Source organism: Oryzias melastigma, linkage group LG19 (assembly GCF_002922805.2).
Source record: "Oryzias melastigma strain HK-1 linkage group LG19, ASM292280v2, whole genome shotgun sequence".
NCBI classification, from domain to species: Eukaryota; Metazoa; Chordata; class Actinopteri; order Beloniformes; family Adrianichthyidae; genus Oryzias; species Oryzias melastigma.
The window spans coordinates 17,087,460-17,112,192 of record NC_050530.1 but is presented as its reverse complement, the minus strand read 5'-3'; the positions used below and the strand labels follow the sequence as shown (position 1 = coordinate 17,112,192).

The 24,733-nt window shown below is 42.4% G+C and overlaps 1 protein-coding gene across 1 annotated transcript; it reads right to left on the bottom strand.

The window, feature by feature from the left end:
• Positions 1-208: 208 nt before the first annotated feature.
• Positions 209-24,733, bottom strand: llgl2 (LLGL scribble cell polarity complex component 2; the record flags this gene model as incomplete). Its single annotated transcript, XM_024263397.2, is given in 25 exon segments — positions 209-251; positions 370-417; positions 538-563; positions 633-783; positions 854-1,118; positions 2,661-2,827; positions 2,905-3,021; positions 3,089-3,236; positions 3,312-3,459; positions 4,704-4,900; positions 4,969-5,064; positions 5,164-5,268; positions 5,876-6,029; positions 6,114-6,181; positions 6,283-6,494; positions 8,022-8,176; positions 8,254-8,308; positions 8,381-8,501; positions 8,581-8,743; positions 9,211-9,369; positions 9,443-9,558; positions 9,629-9,710; positions 9,871-9,968; positions 10,058-10,173; positions 24,416-24,733. Coding segments are annotated over 24 exon segments (2,966 nt in total), but the record flags the coding sequence as incomplete, so codon positions are not given.

Genomic DNA, 24,733 nt, shown 5'->3' with positions numbered 1-24,733 from the left:
TACAAATGTATTGGTAAAAAGTTACGTTTTTAAGAATGTAGTTTTAATGTGTTCAATAAATGTTTATTCTGTTCGGCTGTGGCAATATGGTGGCATAAAAATCACTCCATATTCGGCCCGCAGCCTAAGGGGTGCTTCGGATTTTGGCCCCCTGTGCGATTGGATTTGACACCCGTGGTGCAGGACATCTACAGAAATGCATACTTACATCTGATCTCCCTCCAGAGACTTCTGGATCTCAAGTAGAACTTCTGCAAAGAGACAAGACAGCAAAGAGCGTGTCAGCTGACTCCGCCCCCTGATGTGCAGGCAGAGCGTTCAGAGCGCAGCAGCTTCAGGACAGACAGGAGCGCTGCTCTTCATACTCACTCTCGTCATTCAGCAAAGCATGCTCCATAACGCGCCTAGCTGAGCTCTCTGGAACACAGCAGCAGGCAGAACATACATCAGCGCACAGACACACACAGGTAGCAAATCAACAAGAGCTGGACATCAGCACGCATGCACGTGAAGCTGCTCTCTGCCCTGCACATTTACCTGGATCCTCATTCTCGCACGTGCTCCTGCAGAGAGAAGAGAAAGATGCTCAGAGAGCAGAGGACAACGGAGGAGGACGGAGCATGCCGACGTACGTTTGAGAGGACGAAGGTCCTTCCAGCTGAGGACGGCGCTGGCTGCAGTTCCCCTCGGAAGCGGGCACCTCCACCAGGCAGCGGGGCTCCACCAGGCAGCGGGTAGACAGAGAGAAGCGCTCAAACTCTGACGGGGAGATCAGGTAGAAGCCTGCGGGTAGAGACTCCGTCAGACGGTGCGGTTCAGCCCGGTTGGGGGAAGGTTTGCCTCCTGGGTTTACCCTGGCCGTGTTTAGTGAAGACGCAGGAGGCGATGCCGCTGACGTCCTCGCGGCGAATGCAGGGGTGCTGGACCTGCATCTTGATGTGCGGGACGGACACGGCGTGCACGTCCCCCTGGTTGGTCAGAACCAGCAGCGCGGTTTCACCGTAGTCTTCTGTGCGGTTGCTTCCGAACCAGGCGACGCCCATCTTCCTCACCCTGGAGCCGTCTGTGGCGGTCAGCTTCAACTTCGTCTTGGCACTCACCTTTGGCAGAGTGAAAATCTAAAGACAGAGGAGACGCTTTAGATCAGGGTTCTCCAACTCAGTTTACCTTGGGGCCACTGAAGGCAGAGTGGCTGAGGCTGGGATGTACGGGGTTCCATTTGAGCCAAAAATATGTTTTTGTGTCCACCGTCTACGTCAGGGGTCTACAACCTGAGGCTCTTCTATCCATTGTTGCTTTTTGTCTTTAGGAAACATTCTAATAGTTTGAGTAAATATTGAATTAGTTAAGTTATGAACATACTCTTAATTATGCTGCACAGTAGCATCAATTTGTTGCCACAGTGATAGAAAGTGCCATGCTTGACTTGGTTTTCTTGCATTTTTAATCCAAGTAAAAAGGCTGTAACAAGAGGATCTTATTTAAGTATTTCATTTTGAAAGGATCTCATATGTGCTGCTGTCAAAAGTAAAGAAGTTAAGGTTGCTATTTTAAGAAAAATATAACACTTTCTTTAATGAAATTATTGTAATTTTTTTGAAAGCTACATTATAAAGGAATGGCTCAATCGGCATAACCATAAATAAAGTGTATTTTCTAAAAGATTAAGTGGGATTTGGCGGCTCTCAATGGGTTTTAGTTTTGGCCACATCATTCTTTTGGTGTTAAAGGTTGCAGACTCCTGGTCTATGTCGACTGAACAAGTTTATTGAACATTTGTTCATGTCTATGTACGACTAAGCAATATCTTCTGCATGTCCTGTGAAACGACAGGAGCTAACAACGCTAGCAACTGTTGCTAAGGGACTGTTCTGATGACCAGATCCAACGACAATAACTAGGGCCGAGAATTGATTTAAAAAAATAATCGCAAACTGTAAAAAATGAATCCCGATTAATCGCTACAATTTTTTTTTGTCTCAGTATTTGCCGACCACTGATCTGTGAATTATCGCAATATGAAATCCCACAGGAAACTTTACATTTAGAACATTTATTCTCAATTACTGCTGTCAATCAATTACAAAAAAAAAAATCGGATTAATTGCTCTTTAGTGTTGGGGTTAATCACGATTAATCGCAATGTTCTATCAGGTAAAATGTATTTGTACAACACGGCACCGGACCACGGATCAAATAGTCGGCTTTGTGATCTACATGACAAAAATAGCAAGAATAAAGTACTAAAAACCCATTGAATATTTATTTATTTTGCAAGTGACCATGGTATAAGTGGGATAGTACCAGACAAAATATTTTGATGCCGTGGAAGCCTGAAAGCAAAGGACTGTTTCTTCGATTAATTTGTGCTAATACATATTAACGTGTTAATTCTTTTTGATTATTTGCGTGCGTTAATATTCACAGCCCTAACAATAGCAAATGCAAAGTTTTAAGCAGGGCATACAGAAGATATTGCCTAGTAGACATTAAACTTTTATATTAAGCTAAATATTAACTCCAAAATATTAACAACTCCAACACTCCTCTAATTGTTTTAAAGTTCTAAGTAACTGCAGAGTTCACAAAGCTGGAACAGTTTCTCGTGAAACTGCAGAACAACTAGTTTACAACTAGTTTGTGTTTGTGTGTTTGCAAACCTTGAACTGTTCTTCAGAAACCACCAGCAGGTGGTGTGAACCGTGCATGTCTGGCGAGCGGGCGAGGTCATGGGCAACTTCTAGAGGTTCTGGAAGAGGAGTGCCGTGCCCGTCTAGCACTACCACACCGACCACCGGGGCGCGATGCATCAGCTGGATCTCCTTGGCTGAAGGGGATAAAAACAAATCAGTAGAAATCAGGATCATGCAAGTGAGCCTGAGGGAGTCAGAGTCTGCCCCTCACCTGGCTGAGCAGTGATTGGCTCCTCCCCCCGATGTTCCACTTTAGGAAGGTGGAGAACGTAGGCGAACACACAGCCTCCATTAGTCCCCGCCCACAGAGAAGGGGTGTTATGTGAACCTGCAAAGTGCACGTACGTTAGAAAGTCATGAAACAAGCATCCGTGCATCACTGAGAGGTCACTCACTGTCCATCAGGAAGGTTTCCGCAAAGTACAGCACGCGCACGAGTCCCGTGAAGGAGTCGTCCGAGGAGCGCGCCTCTATCTTCCTTTGTACCGGAGCCAGCTCCATTTCTGCTAGCTCCGCCTCCAGACGGGCGTTGGCCTCATGCACCTGTGTGGAGTGGACACAGGTCAGGATCTTCAGGTGCAAAGCCCTGACGGCTGGTTGTTACCCCCCGAGTCGTACCTTAGCGGCGCTGTTGACGTGGTGCTTCCTGAGAGACACTCTGCTGCGCCTGATCCTCCGGAAGGACTGCCGCAGAGACTTCTTGATGCTCTTCACTCTAGACAGAGGTCCCTCCATGGCCAGCTGGTCGCTGGGGTTCAGAGTGCACCTGGAAGTGGAAGAGCCAATGAAAAGCTGTACAACGAGCATGTGACGCGTTCAAGAATCTGTTGAATGCACGTTGAGCCTATGGTGTTCACAGTGGACAAGCAGGGAGGGGCTTCCTCCTCTTTTAATACTGTTTACTAGCACAAATCCACACATGCTCCTTTTTCTTTCACAGTTCTACTCTTATTTATGCATAAAAACAGGAAATTCCAAAGGGTTCACATATCTTCTCCTGCAGCTCTTTGAAAGACATGGTGTCATAGAATTCCTTCCAGGCACAAACTGCAATTATTAATTTCTCTTTCATGATTGATTTTCAAACGGTTGGCCGTGAATTAAAAAGGGACACAACCAAGTACCTGACAGGCTAAAGTTCAACTAATTTAACTAGAAAAAGTGCGCTCAATGGGAGCGTAGCAATTGCTTTTTATTTCTCCAGCCCTCATTCTCCACCACAGAATACGATCTCAAGTCCTTCATTATTAAAGCTTTGATTCACTTTGTTATTCGCTTTGCCTTTTGGTGGAAGTTTATTTAGAATACCCAAAAGCTTTTTTTGAATTTTGGAAGAGGTCGGAGCAGAACTTGTTTGAGCCGTACTCACCCTGGTAGAACCAAAACGGTTTTTACCCTAGCTCCCCCTCCGGATAAAACTGAGAGGGGATTTCGCCAATTTGTCGTGCTAACGACATAATTAATTTTGGTGCAACAGAACGTGCACACCACATGATTTTTAGCCACTTTGTCCACTTTATAAAAGCCAAAATGCTTCCAAACGGTCACTTTTAGTGAAGTCGGTGCGGTGGGATGACCAGATCTGGAAGGTCAGCCATGTTTGTGTGCTCTTCATAATTGTCCGAGTGAACAACATTCAGCGTTTAGTTCAGCTTGTTACTTTTACTTAAAGTTATATACATTTTTTGATTATTTAAAATTCATAAAAAGGCTCACAATCATAATCGATGCAGCTATTAATCGATTTCCCCCACCATTACTGCTTGATAGTACTCAGTCTTCGTCATCAATGAGAGCTTCTCTGTATGTAACCTTTGACCTATATGTGTGTAAACATTCAAACTGTTACAAATCTCATCTGCATCTGAAAGTTTTAAAACAAGTCACACTTCTCAGAAAACAATCCACAGGAACGTCAGTAATCCAGAACATGAAAACAGAGCTAAATCTGTCATAATGCTTGTTAGTTTGGTGTTTGTGCATCATCTTCACTGCTCCTCTGATCCTTACTTGACCAGGACGTTCTTCTTCTGTTGGTAATCGAAAAGGCCGAAGCCGTGGCTGGTGCCGAAAGCCACCAGCTTCCACTCCGAGTGCAGAACGAGGGCGGTGACCACAGCGGGGGGCTGACACTGCACCAGGGTGAAGGGCTGGAAGCCCGGGGGGAACAGCACCGGGTCCTCACGGACATCCAGCTGAGTGTGACCCTGTCAGGGAAAGGTGTTATAGCTCCTGATCCAGGTCCGGTGGGTTGTACGTCGTAGGAGTTCTTTACCTTCCAGCGAAAGCCCTCTTGACCCTGCAGCAAATCTACGACCTGAGCCTCCACCGTCTGCTCTGCAGCTTCATCGTTCAGCTCCAGAACCATAATCTGTGACAAAAGAGCATCGGTCTCACTTCAGAACCACCGTACTAATCATTATTCATCTGAAGCATGAAGACTACAAGATTGAGTTCCATGAACAGTCACCTGTCCTGCTGTGCCAGCTACAGTCAGATAACCACTGTATTTACACAGGTGGATCTTCTGGATGCCGAGCCTGGGGTCATCGCTGTACGGGTCAAAACAGCCCACCTGGATAGAGATGGAGGTTACTGCAGTAAAACATTCTCAATACGTTCTAACTGATGGATTTCTAGATCTATGGAGAAAGAACAGTTTCTGACTTAATAGTTTAGATGTTAACAGAGCAAAGACGCACACTCCACAGACACAAATTCCAGCACATTTCACTCTCTGTGCAAGAATAAGCGAAAAGCTGAAAACCTCATAGATCTACAGAGATCTAGAGCGTGGCCTCAGCTCAGAGAACTCTGGGAACCTCAAACCTGACCTAAACCTCAGGATCCTCCTCCACTGTGTTATTAATACTTTAGATTAAAAAAATAAAGCTCCAACTCAAACAAAATGATAAACAATTGAGTCAAACTGCTCAAACTGGAAAAACATCATTGTTGTTGTGAATTTATCGTTCAAGTATAACCAGAACATCTTCAAAGCATCTGCAGAACTCGTTTAACCACAGCTAATACTTTGAAAACCACAGGAATTCCTCTCTGGTGACAGACAGATTCGATTGTGATGACAAGACAAAAATTCAAGACTATGAAATGATTTTTAGAGCTTTTTTTGAACCCATATTTCATTTGAGGCCACTCCGTCAGGGGGGAGCTGGACTCACCTTCCTGAAGGGAGGCCACTCCCCCTCTGTGCTGTGGTTCATGTTGTCGTTGGGGTCGGCGTCCGTGTGGAACACGGCGGCTGTGCTCAGCTTGTAAACGGGTGACAGGCAGACTCCCGACGCGTCCCAGAACCGCACCGTCCCGTCCTCGTGTCTGCATGAAGGAGCGACACAGATCCGTTACGGAGAGATGCGCACATGTGTGAGCGCAGACGCAGCTGCACAGGCAGGCACACACCCTGTGAGCAGAAGGTCCCTCTGTGGAGGATCCGGTGCAAGGTTCTGACCTCCTCTGATGGGCCACAGCTAAGGGAGAGGAATGAGCAGAGGTTTACAGAACAATCTGCATGGTAACGTTCATGGATCCACCGCTTTCCCAGTTCCGTGGACGTCTGTCCTTCCTGTACCTTCTTGGAGTAGTGCGTGTTCTGCAGCGCTCCGGCGGCGCTGATCCGTTCCCACAGCTTGAGCGGTATAGCAGAAACGTGGTGAGAGCAGGTGATGGCCGAGCTGTGCAGAGGAACCAGGTATGGCGTCTGAACCACGGGCCAGCCGTCTGCCTGCAGGTCGATCACGACCAGCTCCTCCTCCACCAGAACCACCAGAGCACTGGGGTCTCCTGCAGGAGGTCAGAGCGGAACTTCAGTAGGAGCGGAGGGTGGGGGGGGTAGATGGGGGGGGTCACATGAGGAGAAGAGCAGCTCCCCAAAACCCAAATGAAATCAGAAGTCCAGATTTGCTGTTTTTAGTAGGGATGTGTATTGACTAGAGTCTGGCGTTTACAAAAAAGTGCACAAAGTGGTGGCACTGCTGTTCATGTAACACTAAATTTAACAGATAATCCAAATGCCATTGGTGTGAAAGCTCGTCAAAGATATAACATTTCTGATTTCAGTAATGTTACACAAAAATGTCTATTTGTTGCACCAAGTAAGACAAACAAGTCGTTATGATTTTGTTCAAACTAAAAAATAAATGAAACATAAGTTCTTCTTTCTTTGTTTGATATATTGTGAATTATTAGAGATTTTTTTTTTTAAACCAATGATCACAGTATTGACATATCGTGATATCGGTATCGGGAGCCACATGATCGCATCGTATCGTGAGGTACCCAGTGGTTCTGAGCCCTTGATATGATACGAATTGTGGTATATTTCAAGACTGTGCCAGAACAATTTTCCCTTTTTTTTACCCATCTCAATAAAAACTGAGTAGTATATGTCTCGTAACAACAAAAACAGCGAGGCTGATTGAACATTTAACACGAGATGGCTCTCGTGAGATCTTGTTGTTGTTTTGGTCGCGGTGTAGAGCTGCTCAAAGAGGCTCAGTGTGCTGTGCTGCCACCTAGTGGTCGGGGTTTGGGTGGAAAACAAAAGCAAGACGCTGAAGGCAACCCAGTCTCACTCTAAACTTGTCACATGTTGACCTTTTTGTAAAAGAACACTCCTAGTCAAAAATTTTGGGTGTCCCAAACTCGTCATTTTTTTATATACTGGGTGTTCCCATTGAATCACGGGTCCCAAGCTCTGAGCTGCAAATGGGAATAGTACCGGGACCCAGAGCCCACTGGTACCCAGTACTGGTTCATGTCCGATAAAGCGTCTGGAACCAGGATAGGGTACAGTGTACTTATCCTTAACCCTAACATGGACCGGTCCTTGGGATGCGTCCAGTACCAATACTCTAACCTGGTACCGGTTCAGGTCCAATACAGCGTCTGGTACCGGGTTAGGGCATCGATAGTCGACACGTCCCGAGGACCAGTCCATGTCCGCTACCATATCTGAAACCGTGTCCCGAGGGTTGCAGACCCTTGATTTTACAAACAGCCAGCACATCAAAAAACGACGAGTTGGGAAAACCCAAAATCTTTGATGTGAAGGGGTCCTTAACCAAACGTCAAAATGTGCCAACTTGGTGATGAGAATGTGTAATAAATACATAATTCATATAAATAATTAATAATAAATAATTAATTAAATATCGTCTTCTCAGCATTTTAAATCGATGTCTTTGTTGGCGATCGATATATCGCCAAAAAAGACATGGTGATAAATCAGTGAGTCGATTTTTCCCTACACCCCTAGTTTTTAGTCTTCCTCCTCTTGTGTGTACGTGGGTGTGCAGGTGAGCTTCCTGCCTTTGAGCTGAGGTCCCTCTCTGATGACAAAGAAGTCAATGATCCTGGAGGTGAAGTCCAGAGCCACGTGATTCTTCCCGTGGATCACCGTGATGCAGTGTCTGTCTCCGTAGCTGGCTCTGGGCATGCCCCCACTGAACATCAGGAACGGCTGCCTGTTCATGCAAACGCACCACATCAGCTGTGTTCACGGAGGAGAGCATAGTCCAGTGGGTGAGGACTTCAAACGTACCCATCTGCAGTGGGGAGCTCCACGATCTTGGAGATGGCCTTACAGGGGAAGGTTCCTGCAGACACAGAGCAGACACTCAGCTCTAGAAAAACCATCACGGGGAGGTGCTGAAGCTCCTCTTCCTCACCGTATGGAGTGTCTGATTTCTCTTCATTATTCTCGCCCACCGTCCAGCGACAGAAGCTCCCATCAGTGTGGGAACTGAGAATGCATCCTCCGTCCTCCGTCCACCACACGCTCTCCAGAGACTGAAAGGAAGCAGATGCTGCCCATAAACCCTCCTGAGCCATACCCACTGGGGAGGGGCAAGTACCTTCAGAATCTTACCTGTGAGGGGCAAATGCACTGCAGTGGACGGTGCTTCTTCAGGTCCCAGACCACTAATAGTCCTCGACCGTAGCCGATCACCACCTGATTTGAGTCTGCCGGGTTCTCCTGCAGGGCCTCCACGTGTTCCAGGTTTCGGCGACCAATGTAGTTATCTGGGACGCTGGGGGAGGGGCAGGAATCAGACAATTGTGAAAGACATTAGAAGAAGTATACATAAACCAGCATGGTTTCATGAGGTCTGGAGGGACGAGAGTGACTTTTCAAATTGCATTAGATTCAAATATTATGATTCAAATATTTAACACTTGACTTGAGAAGCTCTTGGTTCAAATCCCAGCTGGGTTCTTTGGGCTCTCCAGTTTCCATACATGGTAAAAAAACAAACATGTTTTATAATTGACTAATGACTCTTAATTGTCTTGTGCGTTCATGCGTGACCCTGCAATGAGCTGCTGGGATAGGCCCCAGCAACCCTTGTTACCTTGCACAGGATGAACAGGAATAGAAGATAGATTTCTATGTTTTAGCTAAACTCGAGTCATCAGAAATGTGCTTTTGGAGTCTTTTTAAGTCATGTAACATCCGTCCAGAACCAGAGCTCGCTTTAACAGCAGAGTCAGGCGTCACCTGCTGGTAACCTGCTCCAGGCTGATGTTCCTCTCCTCCAGCTCCCTGAACCCTGGGACTTCCACTACAAACACGTGTCCTCCTTCAGTTCCCAGCAGCAGCAGCTCCCCGGAGGAGTGGGCCAGAACCGCAGTGACCCGGGTCACACTGGGCAGGGCTCTGAGGGCCACAGAACAAAGGGTGAGCCTGAACCTTTCACACAAACGAGCGCCTCCGTTTGTGTCAGTCTTACCCTGGAGGTCCAGTTAGGACGAAGCGGCCGATCTCTAGCAGCTCTGAGACGCCTTTGTGGCCCTTCAGGGTCCACATGTGGAGACTGTTGTCGTCCAGCAGAGTGACCAGCTCCACCTGCAGGACAGCAAGCAGAAGTGAGAGCTGCTGCACACAGCTGCAGGCGCCAGACGTTAGCTTCCTTTACCTGGTGAGGCAGGAAGTGCACTTGTGTGACGGCGGCATTCTCCTCATGCAGACCCATGAACTCTACTCCAGGAGATCCGTATCTGACCTCCAGTTAAGGAATCGCACAGACCAGAAGAGCCTTTCCCAGAGTTTTAGTGTGGACACAGAAAAGCTGGAGAAGTGAAGCTCTCAAAGACGTTTGAAAGACTTGTTCCTCTCCTGCTCTGAACAGGTTTTTATAGTGTTTCAGCTTAAGGATACAGTTTGATGGCTCCAGAGCGAGTCCCGATGGCCAGCAGCTGTAGGGAGGAGCTGTGACCCAAAGCACTGGGCTGGTGGGGGAACCCATGCTCCACGGTCTGCAGGGAACACAGAACCCATGAGACACAGAGCAGCAGGAGAACAGAGACCTCGTCTCTGCACCTGTTTAGGTGAGGTCAGGACTTACCTTACTGAACTGGAAGAGCTCCTGCTTGATTTTGTCTCTATGGGAGTCGTTAGTCCTTTTGAATCTCTTCATGTTGTCTCAGCACCAGCATGGAGTCTGCAGGCAGTCGCCGCACGCTGTGGAGGTCATCATCGTTATCGTTAATACGGTCGCCAATAAAGTTCAGGTCATCATAGAAATTCTTATTATTGATGCCAATCCTTCCAGAAGCCAGACACGTGCACACACAGGTTCAAAAATTTGTATTTATGCTTTGAAGTACTTATGTGTTTTCTCAAATATACGTTTTAAAGCTTTTCAAAAATGCTAGGCTTTTACCTTGATTTTTCAAAAGAAAAATTTCTCATTTTTACTGATCTGAAAAATGATCCAAAACGTGACCCGAAAACCGTGACACAATCTGAACTGTGAGTTTTGGGATCCGTTACACCCCTAGTATCAGTACTGTTTACAGGTATGCAGAAGGCTTTTAGTCAAATAAGCACCAAAGCAAGAGAACCTGTAAATGACCAGGCGGCTCACATGCCTGGAAGGTCAGAGAGGACACAGGAAGTAGTGTCTGCCTCTAATGAGCTGCTGATGAAAACTCTGACTCATGAGGACCTTATTCCTTTTATGGAATGAGAAGGTGATGAGATGACGGGCAGGGAAAAAAAATCATTTGTGCTTCTTTGAAGTCGTCTTGAGCGCCTGTGTGAAGCTGCTGTGAGTCACAGTGAACCGTCCTGGCAGTCGGGGGAGCTACACTCTGCAGCTTTATCAACACAAGTGACAAAGAACATGCATCTATGAATGGTTTGGACCAAACACTGAACAACAAAACTACAACTCAATCAAAAAATAATAAATGAGACATTAAAACAACGAGGTCAAAGGTCTAACCGCTAAAGAGAAAAATATTTCAAGAACGAAGGAGAACTTCACATTCCTGAACATTAAGATTTTTTCAACACTTTCTGTCACTTTCTTGCAGAACTCATAGAAGAGATTATAGGACAATCTATAAAATGTAAAGACAAAAAAAAAACGCTTCTGTACATTTTTATGAAAGGATTATCCAATCTTAAAAAAAAGTTCTACCTTTGTTAGGCACAAAGAAAACATTGGGAAAAAATGTGTTTTAAAATAAAATAAAAACATAACGCAACACAAACGCACACAATTTGTTTGTTTCTAAAGCCTTGTTAAGGCAATACATCCTCTTTGTTGGTATATTTTAGAGGTATAATAGATTGTATTTTTGCCCTTTTTTAAAGGTCTTGTAAAGAATTATCCATTTAGTTATATAAATTCAAAACAGCCTTTTTGGGCTGAAAATAATATATGAAAAATGGGCAGTTTTTTAAGGTTACAAAGAGAGATAGACCACTGTGACCTAATGAAGGATCCGAAATGGCCACCAAAACAGGAGCAATTACCAACAAACATAATGTGAAAACACACCTTCTTTGAAGTGACGTAACCATTAAGTTAAACACTATATCATCTTAAAGTATTTAACACACTGGGATAAAATACTCTAAGTCCTGTGAAAACAGAAGCGGAAAAAGGCAGTTGAGTCATCCGAAGTTCTGAGTGTATATTGGACAGACGACATAACACACATGCTTGTTAGTCATTGCAATTCTTTTGAAATTAGAGTAACAATACAAGCAGAAAGGAAAACATTTCAACTATTTTCAAATGTGAACTACAGCTTTGTGTTTTGCTCTTTTGGTCATTTTCTCAGCCCTTAGTGTTTTATAAAAATGCAGCGTGTTAAGCCAAACAATGACATACAATAACAGCTTTACTTCTTTGTTCCTACAAAGAGCTTCCTCCATTTGTAAATTCTTTCATTAATTAAGACTAAAGAGGGTAAGCTGGGTTCCCCAAAATGTATATTGGTATGGCACCTTCATGGATAAAGAGGGATTTCACCATTTTTAGAATGGATGCCGAGTGGGGGTTTCATATAGTTCTGGAAGCCCAGAATTTCCCAATCTTGGTCATAAAAATCTACTGTCCTCCCCGTTTTCCAGCAACACTTTTGTTGCTGAGGACTTGGATCAGGCGTGTCAAATCAATCCAAATAAAGAGACACTTGAGTCAGGAAATCAGCAGAAAGAAGCACAGAGAGATCTGTAAAACTATGTTCACACCGTCCACTGCAACGTGAGTTCCAGCAACCACCTTCAACGAACAGTTGATCTAAACAGGTAAATGTGTGTTTTGAGCTTCCACGTAATCATGGGAGTTTGCTAATGGCTGCTTTATCTACACATGGCTATCATCCACAGCTTCAAGGCATTGAGGGAGGTGCTGCATCTCCACAAGTGCATGTACAGTCTGAAGCGTGATGCATTTTGGGGGTCAAGTAAACGGTTAAAGTTTGACAGACCTGCCTGGTACTTTACAAATATTTGTGCCACTACTGTCATCAGCAGAATAGTACAAGGTACCTAATACTTTGATATGGGGACAATGCATTTGATAGTTTTGTTGTACTGCTCCTCTGTGAGGCAGTGTGTCCAGGTCTGATCCAATACTGGAGACTTTGATGGCCAACATGTCCATCTTGGGAGGAAAAGCTGACCTGACAAAACTTCTCCTTTGCTCCTTAACATAATGAAGCAGTTTCACTTGTAAAAACATGCAAACGCAGAGCTTTTGAAGGAATGTAAACAGAACCACGACTGCATTCATTGCATTTCATTGAATACTATCAACAAAGGTGTGACACGAATGTGGATGATCCCCTTCATGCATCCAAATATATTGGTTTAGTCAGATACCTGGCAGTTGGATTCTTCTGTGGTCATTTGCATGATGCATGGGAACCCAGCACAGTCCAACAATGGCGTTTAACTATGAAAAACCGCCACTTGACAATTTACATAAAGTTGTACATACTCTTTGACTGGGAGGTCATTGACATCCAAAACAAAACCACCGGAACAAGACAACAATAAAACAGCTTTTCATTTCTAATCTGAGAATCTTTCAAACCCACAGATGGATTTGAAATGTCTAAGATAGAGTACAGACATTTTAAAGACCCTCTCTGATCATCTTTTGATCCGTTGTAAAAACGTTCCCAGTAGTCTTTTAGTTATGATTATGCAGTTCCTAAGCCAAAATACTAAAACCTGTGAAGATTTTCAGGACATAGTTGCTGCAGAGCAGCAAGAAATATTGAGAAATTCACTTCTAAATTGTAGATGTGGCTGTTGGCGCAAAATAAGCATACCCATCTACGCATCCATCCGATTACTTTGATTCCTGCTAGCTTACAGCTGCAAGCAAAATCCGAGACAGATACCAGTTCTGATACTGTTCTAGTCTTCTACAAGTGGATGGATCAGAATATAGTGGATAAGGGAGCTTGTGGTACCCCACTTGTATTCTCTACGTCTACGTTGCTACAAGCTTTTTCAAACTGCATTTTTTTGTCTGCTTCTAATTCCTATTATTTGAATAAAGAACTACTCAAATGCAATTTCAAGCCTAGCATTTTCTTTATACATGTCAGAAAATTGTTCAAAACATTAAAAACACAACTTTCAGAGCAAGTGTTTAAGAGTAATATAGATAAAAAAAGAGTAATCATGTCAATACAAACAGTTTTAAAAAGGGGAAGAAATAAGTTATTGTTACTTTTGAAGTGTTCCAACTCATTCTTTAAATCTGAAATGGTATTCATGTCTTAAAAAAAGTAAACTGTTTTAAATTTTTGTAATCAAAATGAGTAGAAAGACTAGTTGGATCTCTACTCAGGCCTACGGATGTAATGATTCTTTGTGAATCGGTAAAAAAAAAAACCGAGTAAAACTCATCAACATGTTCATCGTTGCAGAAAATTTAAAAAAATTGGTTCTTTTGGTCCATTTTTGTTTTCCTGGTTTTACTGCTGCTGGGCCTTTTCCATTGTAAATATCAAATCTCACCTGATCCTCCTGGTAAAATAAAGGTTTAAACTTAAAAAAATAAAAATAAATAAAATAAAAAAAACTTTAAAGGCATGGAGATTTTAAAAATCTAATATTATAATATAAACTTCTGACCCCACACACCTGACCATAACCCATCAAAGTGGCTCTATTATTTAAAGTGGAGGAACATGACCCCTCCATAATCAAAGGGATCCAGTCTCATTGGTTGATGTTGTCAGAGTTTCAGAAGAACGTCTCTCTGCTGAAACTGAGCAGCAAAGCCTGAAACCAAGTGTAAGTAAAGAGAGTGAAAGCCTGGTCTGTTGCTGCAGTGTTTGTCCTGTAGTGAGCTCATCCTCCCCCAGATAAGTTCATTTACATGCGATAGCCCTGTTGACTCCTCAGAGTCAGGCTCTCTGCTGTCCCACATGAGGATCATGTACAAACCACCCCATGCTGTTATCCTTCACTCCACGCTACCGTGATGTCAACATTCCCAGCATATCCACCGCGCCATCAGAGGTGGCGGTGGTGGTGGTGTGGGGGGGTTCATTTGACAAAACAATGCGGGGAACGTGTCTGAACAGGAAGAGCAAAAAAGAAGAGGTTTCAGCCTCAGAAGCAGCGGACGGCCAGGAAACGCCCGGCATCCGAAGTATTCGATGCTGCTCGTCTGCAGACAGTGTGAGAGGTTTCTGTACATCAGCATGTGCACTCACACAAACACTCCGGTCATCAATATCCCCTGTGGGTTGTTTCTATGCAGTTTTAAAACACACGGCCCAGTGCAAAGGTGGTCCCCCTCTGACCCCAGAGTTGAATATTCATGAGAACGTCCTATGATTGACCAACAGGATGAGCCCAGAGACCTGGACCGGTTAAGTCCTCCTCAGTTCAGGCTGATTAGAACAGTGGAGAGAGTGTCATGATGCCCCCTTCCCTCTTTTGCCATCCAACAGTACACTGATGTTGTCAACTGTGGGTGTGGCTGAGAGGAAGTGCCCCCCCCCGGTTCACTCCTGCTTCCTGTAATCAGAGTCAGGACGAGCCTAAAGCAGAACGTTTATCTGCCGCCACTTCCCAGCAAGGTTAGTAGCAGGTTTGCAAGTGCAAACCTGCTACTAACAAGACACGTCACTCTCTGAGGCAGGAGCCAACAGGGCTTCATGACGCCGGGATCGTATTTGATCTGGCAGATCTTCCTGGAGGACTGGCCGGCAGTCATAGGAGGATCTCCCTGTCCTCTTTCCTCATTCCTGATGATGAGTCTCTAGGCGGCAATACTTTCCTGGAAAACGTTTCAAATGGAAGTTAGAGAAGTTTTTCTACAAGCTTTCTGGAGGACTTTCACCTTCAAGACTTAAGTCACCTAAACTCAGTATTTCATCAGCCTGTTCAGAATGGTTCAAACATGTTAGGACAGCTCCAGTGTTCCATCCATCAAACCTCCCTCTTAATCATCCATAAATTCATCCATCTAACCTTCAGTTTATTTATCCATCATTAATCCTCCCTTTTAAATATCCATATTGCATCCATCCTTTTGCCCATTTGTCATCAATCCTCCATCATAGTCATCCATCAATCCAGCTAGACCTGCACAAAACATCGCAAATTTATCATCAGCCCAATATCACCTGTGTATCGAAAAGAAGGGTTAAATTGCAATAAATGGTTACCTTAAATGTTTACACATGCAAAAACAATCTTGCGGACTCTTATGTAGACGTGGGTCATTTGGAGTATAATTTAAGTTCTGTTGAATTTATGTAAATAAAACTGATGCAGTGGAGTGGAAATATATTAGCTGTTTTACTACATTGTCATGTATCGCAAGTCATATCAGCAATATCGCACACTACAAGTTTTTTCTAATATCGATCCTAAATCCATTCATCACCCCTCGGTTATCCATCTATCCTCTTGTCCATCCTCCTTTTCATCCATCTAATCCAGCTTAGATCACCCTGGTCTTCGAGGAGGTCACTGTGCACTGTTCAGTAGCAGGGATTTATCTCTGAGTCGCACTGAATTTTTGGCTAAAGGTGTCCTGGATCAATTTTCGGTCAGTGAATCAGATGGTTCAAAATGAAACAATATCAACTGTGAATTGTATCATCAACCATAAATTATGATGTGAATCAAATTGCTCAAATGAATCATTAAACTCCCATTAAACCTGTATTTTTACAGAATGATCTCTGGAGACTATGGGTTTCACTAACAGGAAAGACCAGTTTTATTAAACTAACAAAAGAAATATGAAACTAGGTACAACTCTCTAATAAAGAAGAATAATTCATACAAAGTGCACACACTGTTGTCATTAACATTGTCTAAATGGCCAGCATAATCTCTCTAGGCCTGCTTTGGGCCCCCTACTTATACTTGCCTGTGACTCTGAGTCACTACCTTATCAAAGGGGTTTAAGTAGCTTTAGTGAGCCTGAATAAGCCATAAGATTTGATTAGACTCTCCATCCACCATTTTTTTAATTGCTCAGTGTCACTTCACTTTTGTTTCTGACTGGACCACTTTTGATAGAAACCAACATTTATCACTTTTATTCAAAAAGCCTGAAGAACTAGTGTCTGTTAAAACAGTAAACCTGACAGACTGAATTTCGTCTGCTACTGGAACTGGGTACACGGGCAATACATTTTTCCAGAATCTGTTCTGAGCCAGGAAGAAATCATATGTGGGGAACGACGCAACTGTATCCATGCAGCTAGAGAGCAAAGTTCAGACAAACATGCTTTAAAGCAAACACATGCAAGTCTTTTTGTTCGTGAAGAGTGGGCATCGAACTTCAAGTCCTCTTTTACCAGCTAGTATGGTCTGTGAACAATACTTGCTTCTGGAGATGGGTTTTAGCCATAGTAATAAACATAAAACATCCGATTCTCTCTCCAACATCTTCTTTATTCAAGTGTTCTTCACAAGTAGCGAGTAGCATTTTTTTTTTGTCTTTTAAGAACTACAACCTGTCCTCTTCAACCAAGACTGTCCCAGCAACCACAAAAAAGTTTTTATTTTATTTTTTATTTTTAGAGAAAAGTCTTTACTCATCTCAGATCACCATAATGAGGCCATCTGAACAATCATTAAACCAGCGGTCAGGTCAAAGTAGACCATCTTTCCTCAAATAGAATCTTTGATGTAATCAACACTGTGATTGTAATGTGTGTGCTGTGAAAAACAAAAGACCTTTCTATGAAAGACTCACATCTATCAATCATGTGGAAATGTTTGGATTGGTTCTCATGTTGACCAAGAACTGCAGTAAAATCTACCTGCCTTTATGGTGAGAACAGATCAGGTGGTTCAACTGTTGAGTTGTCTAAGGTGCTGAAAGGGTGAGAGTAACCATATGCAACCAAAAATAAAATAATCTTTGGTGAGAGTTTCTGCTTCAATTTATAAATGGTTAATAGTCCCATGTTTTGAAAAAGATCCCACCCATACGTCACTACCAAATCAGAGACCCCGATTGGTCCACTGGTTTAACTTTTGACAGATACACAATTACCACACGTTTCGTTCGTAGAGCCCAAAAACAGAATTAAAAATTAAGTTAAAAAGCGTGGATGGTAAAGTTTTGAGTGCAGAAAACTGAAACACATACTTGCTTTTACATAGACTTTTCATTGATCGCTTTCCGAGTCCAGTATGAACGTAGCATCAAACCAAAGAAGTCGACCAAACGCCACAGATCCGGACAAAAACTGCAAAATACTACACTAATCAACTTTTGAACAGCAAATGAATGATTTTATTCATTTAACTAAACCGACCTGCTAACTGACCACTGATCATGTTGACAACTAGGGCTGGCTATCACCAATAATTTTCAGAATTGATTCAATTTGCTTTACCAGGGCCTGAATCTACTTTATTCTTTTAACTCAGCCCTATTGACAACATAATTAAAATGGCATTGAATTGGATTTATTTTTTACCATTTATGTCAATTGAATACTTTCACATTAATTTCACACATTAAAACAAAACAGCATACATATCATGACAAATAAAATTAGACCAAATCCAAAGTAAGCTCCGCTCTACAGAAAAAATGAAAAATAAACAATATTACAGTGCGTTCCAAATTATTATGCAAATCGTATTTAAGTGTCAGAAACTCTTTGTTTTTCAATTAAAACCATGGATGATATTATGTCTTAGGGCTGGGAATCACTGGGTATTTCATGATACAATGCAATACATGGCTCACGATATTTATAATATCGCAATACTGCGATAATTGGTAAAAATCATCTTGAATAACTCACATTATATAGAATAACATATTTTTTGGAAAAATATATCCTCATTTATTTTTTAGCTTGAACACAATCATAATAAACAACTTGTGTCTTATTTTGTGCACCAAATAAAAGACACTTTAGGGCAAACAAGTAACACTAAGTATTTGACAAGCATTGACATCAATTGAATTGGAATTATTTGTAAAATTCAGTCACCAAAGAATGATGAATATAAAATTTTACAGCTTCTTTAAACGAAAATAAAAGATTGATACTTGATGAGAACCCATCGAGAATCAATCGCAGGACTAAATACCACGATATATTGCTATATTGACATTTTGCCACATCTCCTTGTTTTTTGCATCTCTGAAATCAAATTTCAGACACCTGTGACAATCAGTTTACCAGCCGAGTTCAATTAAAGGAAACACTACCAAGGACGGATGTTCCACATTAAGCAGACCAACATTTCCAACCAATATGATAAAGAAAACGGATCTCTGTTGCTCAAAAGCGTGATACAGTTGAATGCCTTAGACAAAGAATTGAAACCTTGGATATTTCACAATAACCTAAGCATGATTATCATACTATTAAGTGATTTGTGGCTGATTCAGAGGACACACGGATTGGTGCAGATAAAGACAAATACATCATATTAAGAGAGCAGCTGCTAAAATACCATTACAAAGCAGCAAGCACATATTCGAAGCTGCTGGTGTCTCTGGAGTCCCACCAACATAAACGTGTAGGATCCTCCAGAGGCCACCATGTCCCAAAAAGGCTGTGATGTCAGCAAGGAGATGGTGTAGTCATGGTTTTGGACAGATTATGGGGAGGGCCCCTTTAGGGTCCCTGAAGGTGTGATAATTACCTCTAAATAGTACATGGAGTTTGATTGATCACTTTCTTCCATGGTACAAAAAGAAAAATCATGCTTTCTGTTACAAAATCATCTTTATCATGACAATGCTTCATCTCATGCTTCAGGAATCCTTCTACATAATTGGCTTTAAAAGGAGATAAACTGATGGTGTGGACCCCATCTTCCCCTAACCTCAAACCTAATGAGAACCTTAGGAGCGTCCTCAAGTCATATATCTGAGAGTTGGAGGCAGTTCACGTCCAAACAGCAGCTCTAGGAGGTTATTCTGACATCCTGCAAAGAAATTCAAGCACAAACTCGCCAAAAACTTTGATCGATGCAAGAATTGCGAAGCTGCTACAAAATGAGGGGTCCTATGTACAAATGTAACTTGATCTATTGAGATGTTTTTGATTAGAATAGCTTTTAATTCCAGCAAAAATGATCCACATTGCAGCATATTCAACAATTTTCAGTTCTTTGGAATCTATGGAAAGTATGGAACTCTGTTGTGTGTAATAATGTGGAACAGGGAATTTGAAGGTTCTTATTTTTGAAAAAAATACTGTTAACTATAGGAAGTTTGTTCATTAATATATAATGGTGGGTGACTTGAAATTATCCTGTGTATTTGGAAAAATCATAGAAAAATATCACTAATTTAATAATTTGGAACATGCTGTATACATCAGCATACAACTGGGAAAATGAGTGAGCTCAATCAGTTTAATGACTTCTATTACTGCTTTCTTTAATTAAATGTCATATTTAGAGAAAGAATAGCCTCATGTTGTAATTGCAGGCAGAATAAAAAGAGGCTGGGACTTTCTTTTTGCTCATGAAGGAGAAGATGAGCAGAAACTAAGATGAGCGTTGAAGCAGAACAAAGTGGGATCAAAGGTTTGGAGGGAGTAGGTTTCTGTAAGGTTAAACCAAGTTAAAACAGATTTTTTAGATAATGACAATGAATATGTTCTGTTTTTGGAGTCTGTGAGGCAGAAGACTCCTCAAAGTCCCATCTAGATGATCAACCATCTCAATCTTTTCTTCAGAAGTGGACTCTGGTGGAGGTAATCTTTCTTTGTATTGTGACCCTACTCAAGAAAAATAAATAAATACACCAATCATGTCAGCAGTTGAAAATGAATTTGCCTTCAGCTTTGGTAGATTACAGTTAGCAGCACCTGTTTGACACATGCAGAATGGTCCAGCAGAGAGAAGCTGTTTGTGCCAACATAGTGAAAGTGAACCCAGCTGCATGTTCAGGCTCATCAGATCCTGCTCAGGTTCAGGTTCCAGCAAAAACAACTTCAAAACACTACCATAAAAACCGCTCATTCATTGAGAACTTTGGGAAACTACAGGAACAAAGCGTGAGAAATTACCAAGACTGATGAACAAATGGATATAATCAATGATGTTTGTGTTCCGCTCAAACTTGGTTTGTCCATTTTTGATTAGAAGGAACTCAATAGTTTCTCATAGACTCAAAGTATGGACCCAAAATCATAGAAACGGTTGCCAAAAAAAATTCTCGTTCCTTGAAAAACTCACCACCCTGCAGTAAGATTTGATAATACAGGCAGGCCCGGATCCAAACCTTTGACCTTCTGATCAGAAGTCAACTGCTCCATTTCCACAGCTGCTCTTAAAAGTGAACTTTTATTTACAGACACACCCTCCTTATAAAAGTAAAAGGAGAAGGGCTCGTGGTCATGTAGATATCTAAAAGGGTAATTTACCTCTATCGTCAGTAGTGTTGTTTGCAGTTTATGCAAATATGTTTTAATGCAGGGTTTAAACCAAAAATTCACCTAATTTATTCTCCCAAATATTGCAGATAAAACAAAAACTACATTCAGCCTTTGATGGAATGTGTGTTAAAGTAAAGCCGAATAGTGGCGTGTGACTCAATGACGTAATCAAAGTTTGGTGAATCAACGTCCTTTGATGATCTAGCGCTCTCTTTAAAATGTTTGCAGTACGGAGGCGTTTTGAAGTGATTAAGAACAAAAGGACTTTAGTTTGTAGCAAATGTGCAGCAAAAACATGCCTACAATTTATTCTAGGGATGTAAGTATACTTCACAATTCGATTCAAGCTTTGATGTTTGGGTCTCGGTTTTGTCTCTGTTTGATATTTTAAAACACCAACAAAAATTCAGAAAAATACTTTGTTAAAACTCAAAAAATAATGAAGAAAAACATTTTAATTTGCTTCCACTGTGCCTGGTGTTAAGTACTGGTAATTTAATAAACCAAATAATAAATTCTTCTTAAGCTTATCACTATACGTGTTTGACACTTAACGTATACATAATGGTTTATAGTAGGGACACAATGATTCACTTTCCCTGTGATTCTGTATAATGATGTAACATACGGTTCAATTTTAGTTCCCGAGTATTTATACCATCTTTAAAAAATAATGAAAAACTCCAGATTTGACATTCAGGAATTATTCGGCAAAGTGTTTTAAATTTTTATCCAGGTTTGGCCACAAATTTTCACTCTGATGAATCAAATGACCATGGATCTATACGACACCAGAATCCCATGAACCATGATCTGGACCATCTAGACAGAGTTTCCCCAACTATGTCCGAGTAGAGATTGAAGTTTATGAACTCGAGTTAAGTACACATTACCTGGATACAATAAAGAACGTTGGTAGGTTCTTAGAAACAGGACTAGTGACATACAAACTAAAGCATATGTAAACACACCAAGGACTGTGTTTTGTCCATCCAGTCAAGTTTTGAATTCCAAAAGGTTTAGTCAGCACAAACCATTTCTCTCCAAAACTCCTGATTACATCACGAAATCCTATATTCCTGAGAGTCAACAGTGTTAAAGGACATAAATCCAAATGTACTGTATTTTCTGCACTTTTTTATCTTAATTAAAAAAAAACACACACAATCAAAAGCACTAGATTTTAAAAAGTACACACCTTTTGGTCAAAATGTCAGTCAGTATTTTTTACAAGTTGCAAACAAGTTAGGGAAATTTTGTAAATACACAAACTCAAATACTATGTGGTGGTGTCAGAGTATGGTTACAAACAAGGTTGAGAGATAGTGCGGTCAAAGTAAGTAGTGACATTGTTTTAGTGGTGTCAGACTGTTTTTATGCTGCAAACATGGCTGTAAACAAGCTGTAAATGCAGTTCATAAAGTCTGACTGATGGACTCATCTCTGACTTGTCTAGCTTAATGCACCTTAAAGGACACAAGTTCAAAGATAGACCATTCATTGATGGTGTGCCTCATGACCCAATAGCGCTGAAAATATGGTACACAAATCCAAGTACACATCTGAACTTCTACAGTCTGACCAGAACTACGCTAACATTGGACATGAATGTCTAAAACGCGCCTTCTTGAACACGTCTTTATCCAACAGTGTTCACACTGGACTATCACTACAAGATACTAGCGCATGTTCGATAACTACCGTTGGAAGAGGCTACGTCCAAAATGCTGAAGTGTTGCAAATCTTGTTCCAGGCTTTTTGTTTCACAGCTCTACTACAATATATGAATTACTTGGTTTCATACCATTTCAGCAATTATTAAGTTCTCCTCCATGATCAGCTTTCAAAAGTTTGACACTTTTGCAATTTGAAAGGAACACAGCTCATTGGTCAGTGCCAAATCAGAGTCCCTGATTGGTCAAAGTTCAACTGGTTTAGCTTGCAAAGCATGTTCAGTGACCACGCTTTTTGTATATAGAACTCAAAAACGAACATAGAACTTTGTTCACTGTTCACATAGATTGTGTCCAAAATCCCCCCGAACTACTAAAAAACAATAGAGTGCAGGACTATCCAAGGTAATTCGGATACTAGTTTCGTTTTTCAAAAAGCCGGATATGGTGTCACCGATTTCACAAAGTCCGAATCGAATCAATGATTAACAACATTGTGTTCTGATGGTGAAAATGTGGATGGTTTATTAAGAAATTACATTTAAACACGCTTTTTTGTTGCAAATTGTTCGATCGCAATGCATCGTGGTCTATATTCGCTAATCTAGTGAGCATCGATGCACGCTAGTTTTTCCACAAAAACTTCTGGCAAACTTCTAGAGCACTCGGTTTTAGGATTAGTAGATCCGGACATCACAAGAAAATGGTGAACCCACTATACAGTGAGTAGGGGAAAATTTGGACATAGTCATAGACTTTATATTGGTAGTGGTGACTTGAATGCAGCTTTAAAGTCTTTCACACCTTCAGCTCTCATTCTGAAGGTTTAGCTCCTATAAAAGCCCCGATTATAAGAATATGTGAACAGAAAAAGCTTCAAACCATTTAGGAGTAATTAAATGGCAATTTACTATTTATAGCTTGATATTTCAACGTATTTTAGTCAGTTTTAAGGCACTGGCTGCACACTTCACCAGTATTTTTTAAAGCTAGTTTAGTTTTAACCATTGAAGTACATTATTATGATTGTTACTATTATTATAAACCAGCAACAAACTTCCAGCTCGTTTGCATGCTGGGTTAAAAAAAAGAGTTCTTTTGAACAAGTGGAACTAGAAGCTTCAAAGACATAAAAGTCAGGCGTGTTTGGATTCACACGCACGCGCGCACCTGTCCTCGCTAAATTCCACAGACCTGTGGAGGTCCTGCACGTTCGACCTCAGAACCGGACCGTCAACTGCAAACGCGCGCTCCCTCCCCTTCAGAGCGCTGACTCTGAACCTCGAGGAGGACACACCTGGCGGGGGACACACCTTTCCTCAGTCACAGTTCCGTGTTTACGCAACGCAGCCGGAACATGAACTCACCTTTCCTCTCAGGTGAGACAGCAGCGACTGGGCCGCACACCCACTCTTCACCTGTCGGGTTTGCAGAGCGGTAGCGTCAGCCTGCCGGGTAAATTCCGAATGAAACTACCGAGCCTAAGCCGAACCGTGAGAACCCAATGGCCGAACCAGTTGATTAAATCACAGAAAACAAGAACCGAACTTCAGAAATCAGTTCAAAACAAACAAACAAAACCTCAGTCCCCCAGTTCTTTGGACCTAAATTGACCCACATTTTTTAAACAGAGTCGACCAAAGTTCGGGACCGAGGGTGGTTCTGCAGCTTCTTTTCGGAACCAGGAGTCTGTCCCGCCTCGCGGAGGCTCTCACTGGTTTAAACATTAAGCAGTCCGCCCCAAAACCTCCTCCTCGGCGGTACCAACAGGACCCAATCAGAACGCCCAACACGTGGCCGCGACGGACCATCCTAAGGATGACAGCACCGATACACCTGCGGGACCAGCTCTACGGAATCCCCCAGGGCCCTCCCCCGACCCACCTGGTGCACCGCGGCCGTTGGTCCGCCGCTGTGAAAGGGACAGCTGCTAGTTCCAGTCCGAATCCCACTGGTCCGGGACCCCTGTTCTCATACAGGGTTAAAGTGAGCGTCCCAAACTACAGCTGAGTCCAAACCGCGCCTCGCTGGACCGGAACCTTCGCGCGTGTGGACAGTTTGAAACTCCGGCCAGGTTCGTCCGTTCCTCCGCGGCGGAAGGTTCGCTGCTTCCTGCTTGGATCTACTTCACTTCCCTGTCGACTCCGCCCACTGAGGCGTTCACGTCGCCCCTGTAAACAGCAGCTTCGAAGGATGCCATAC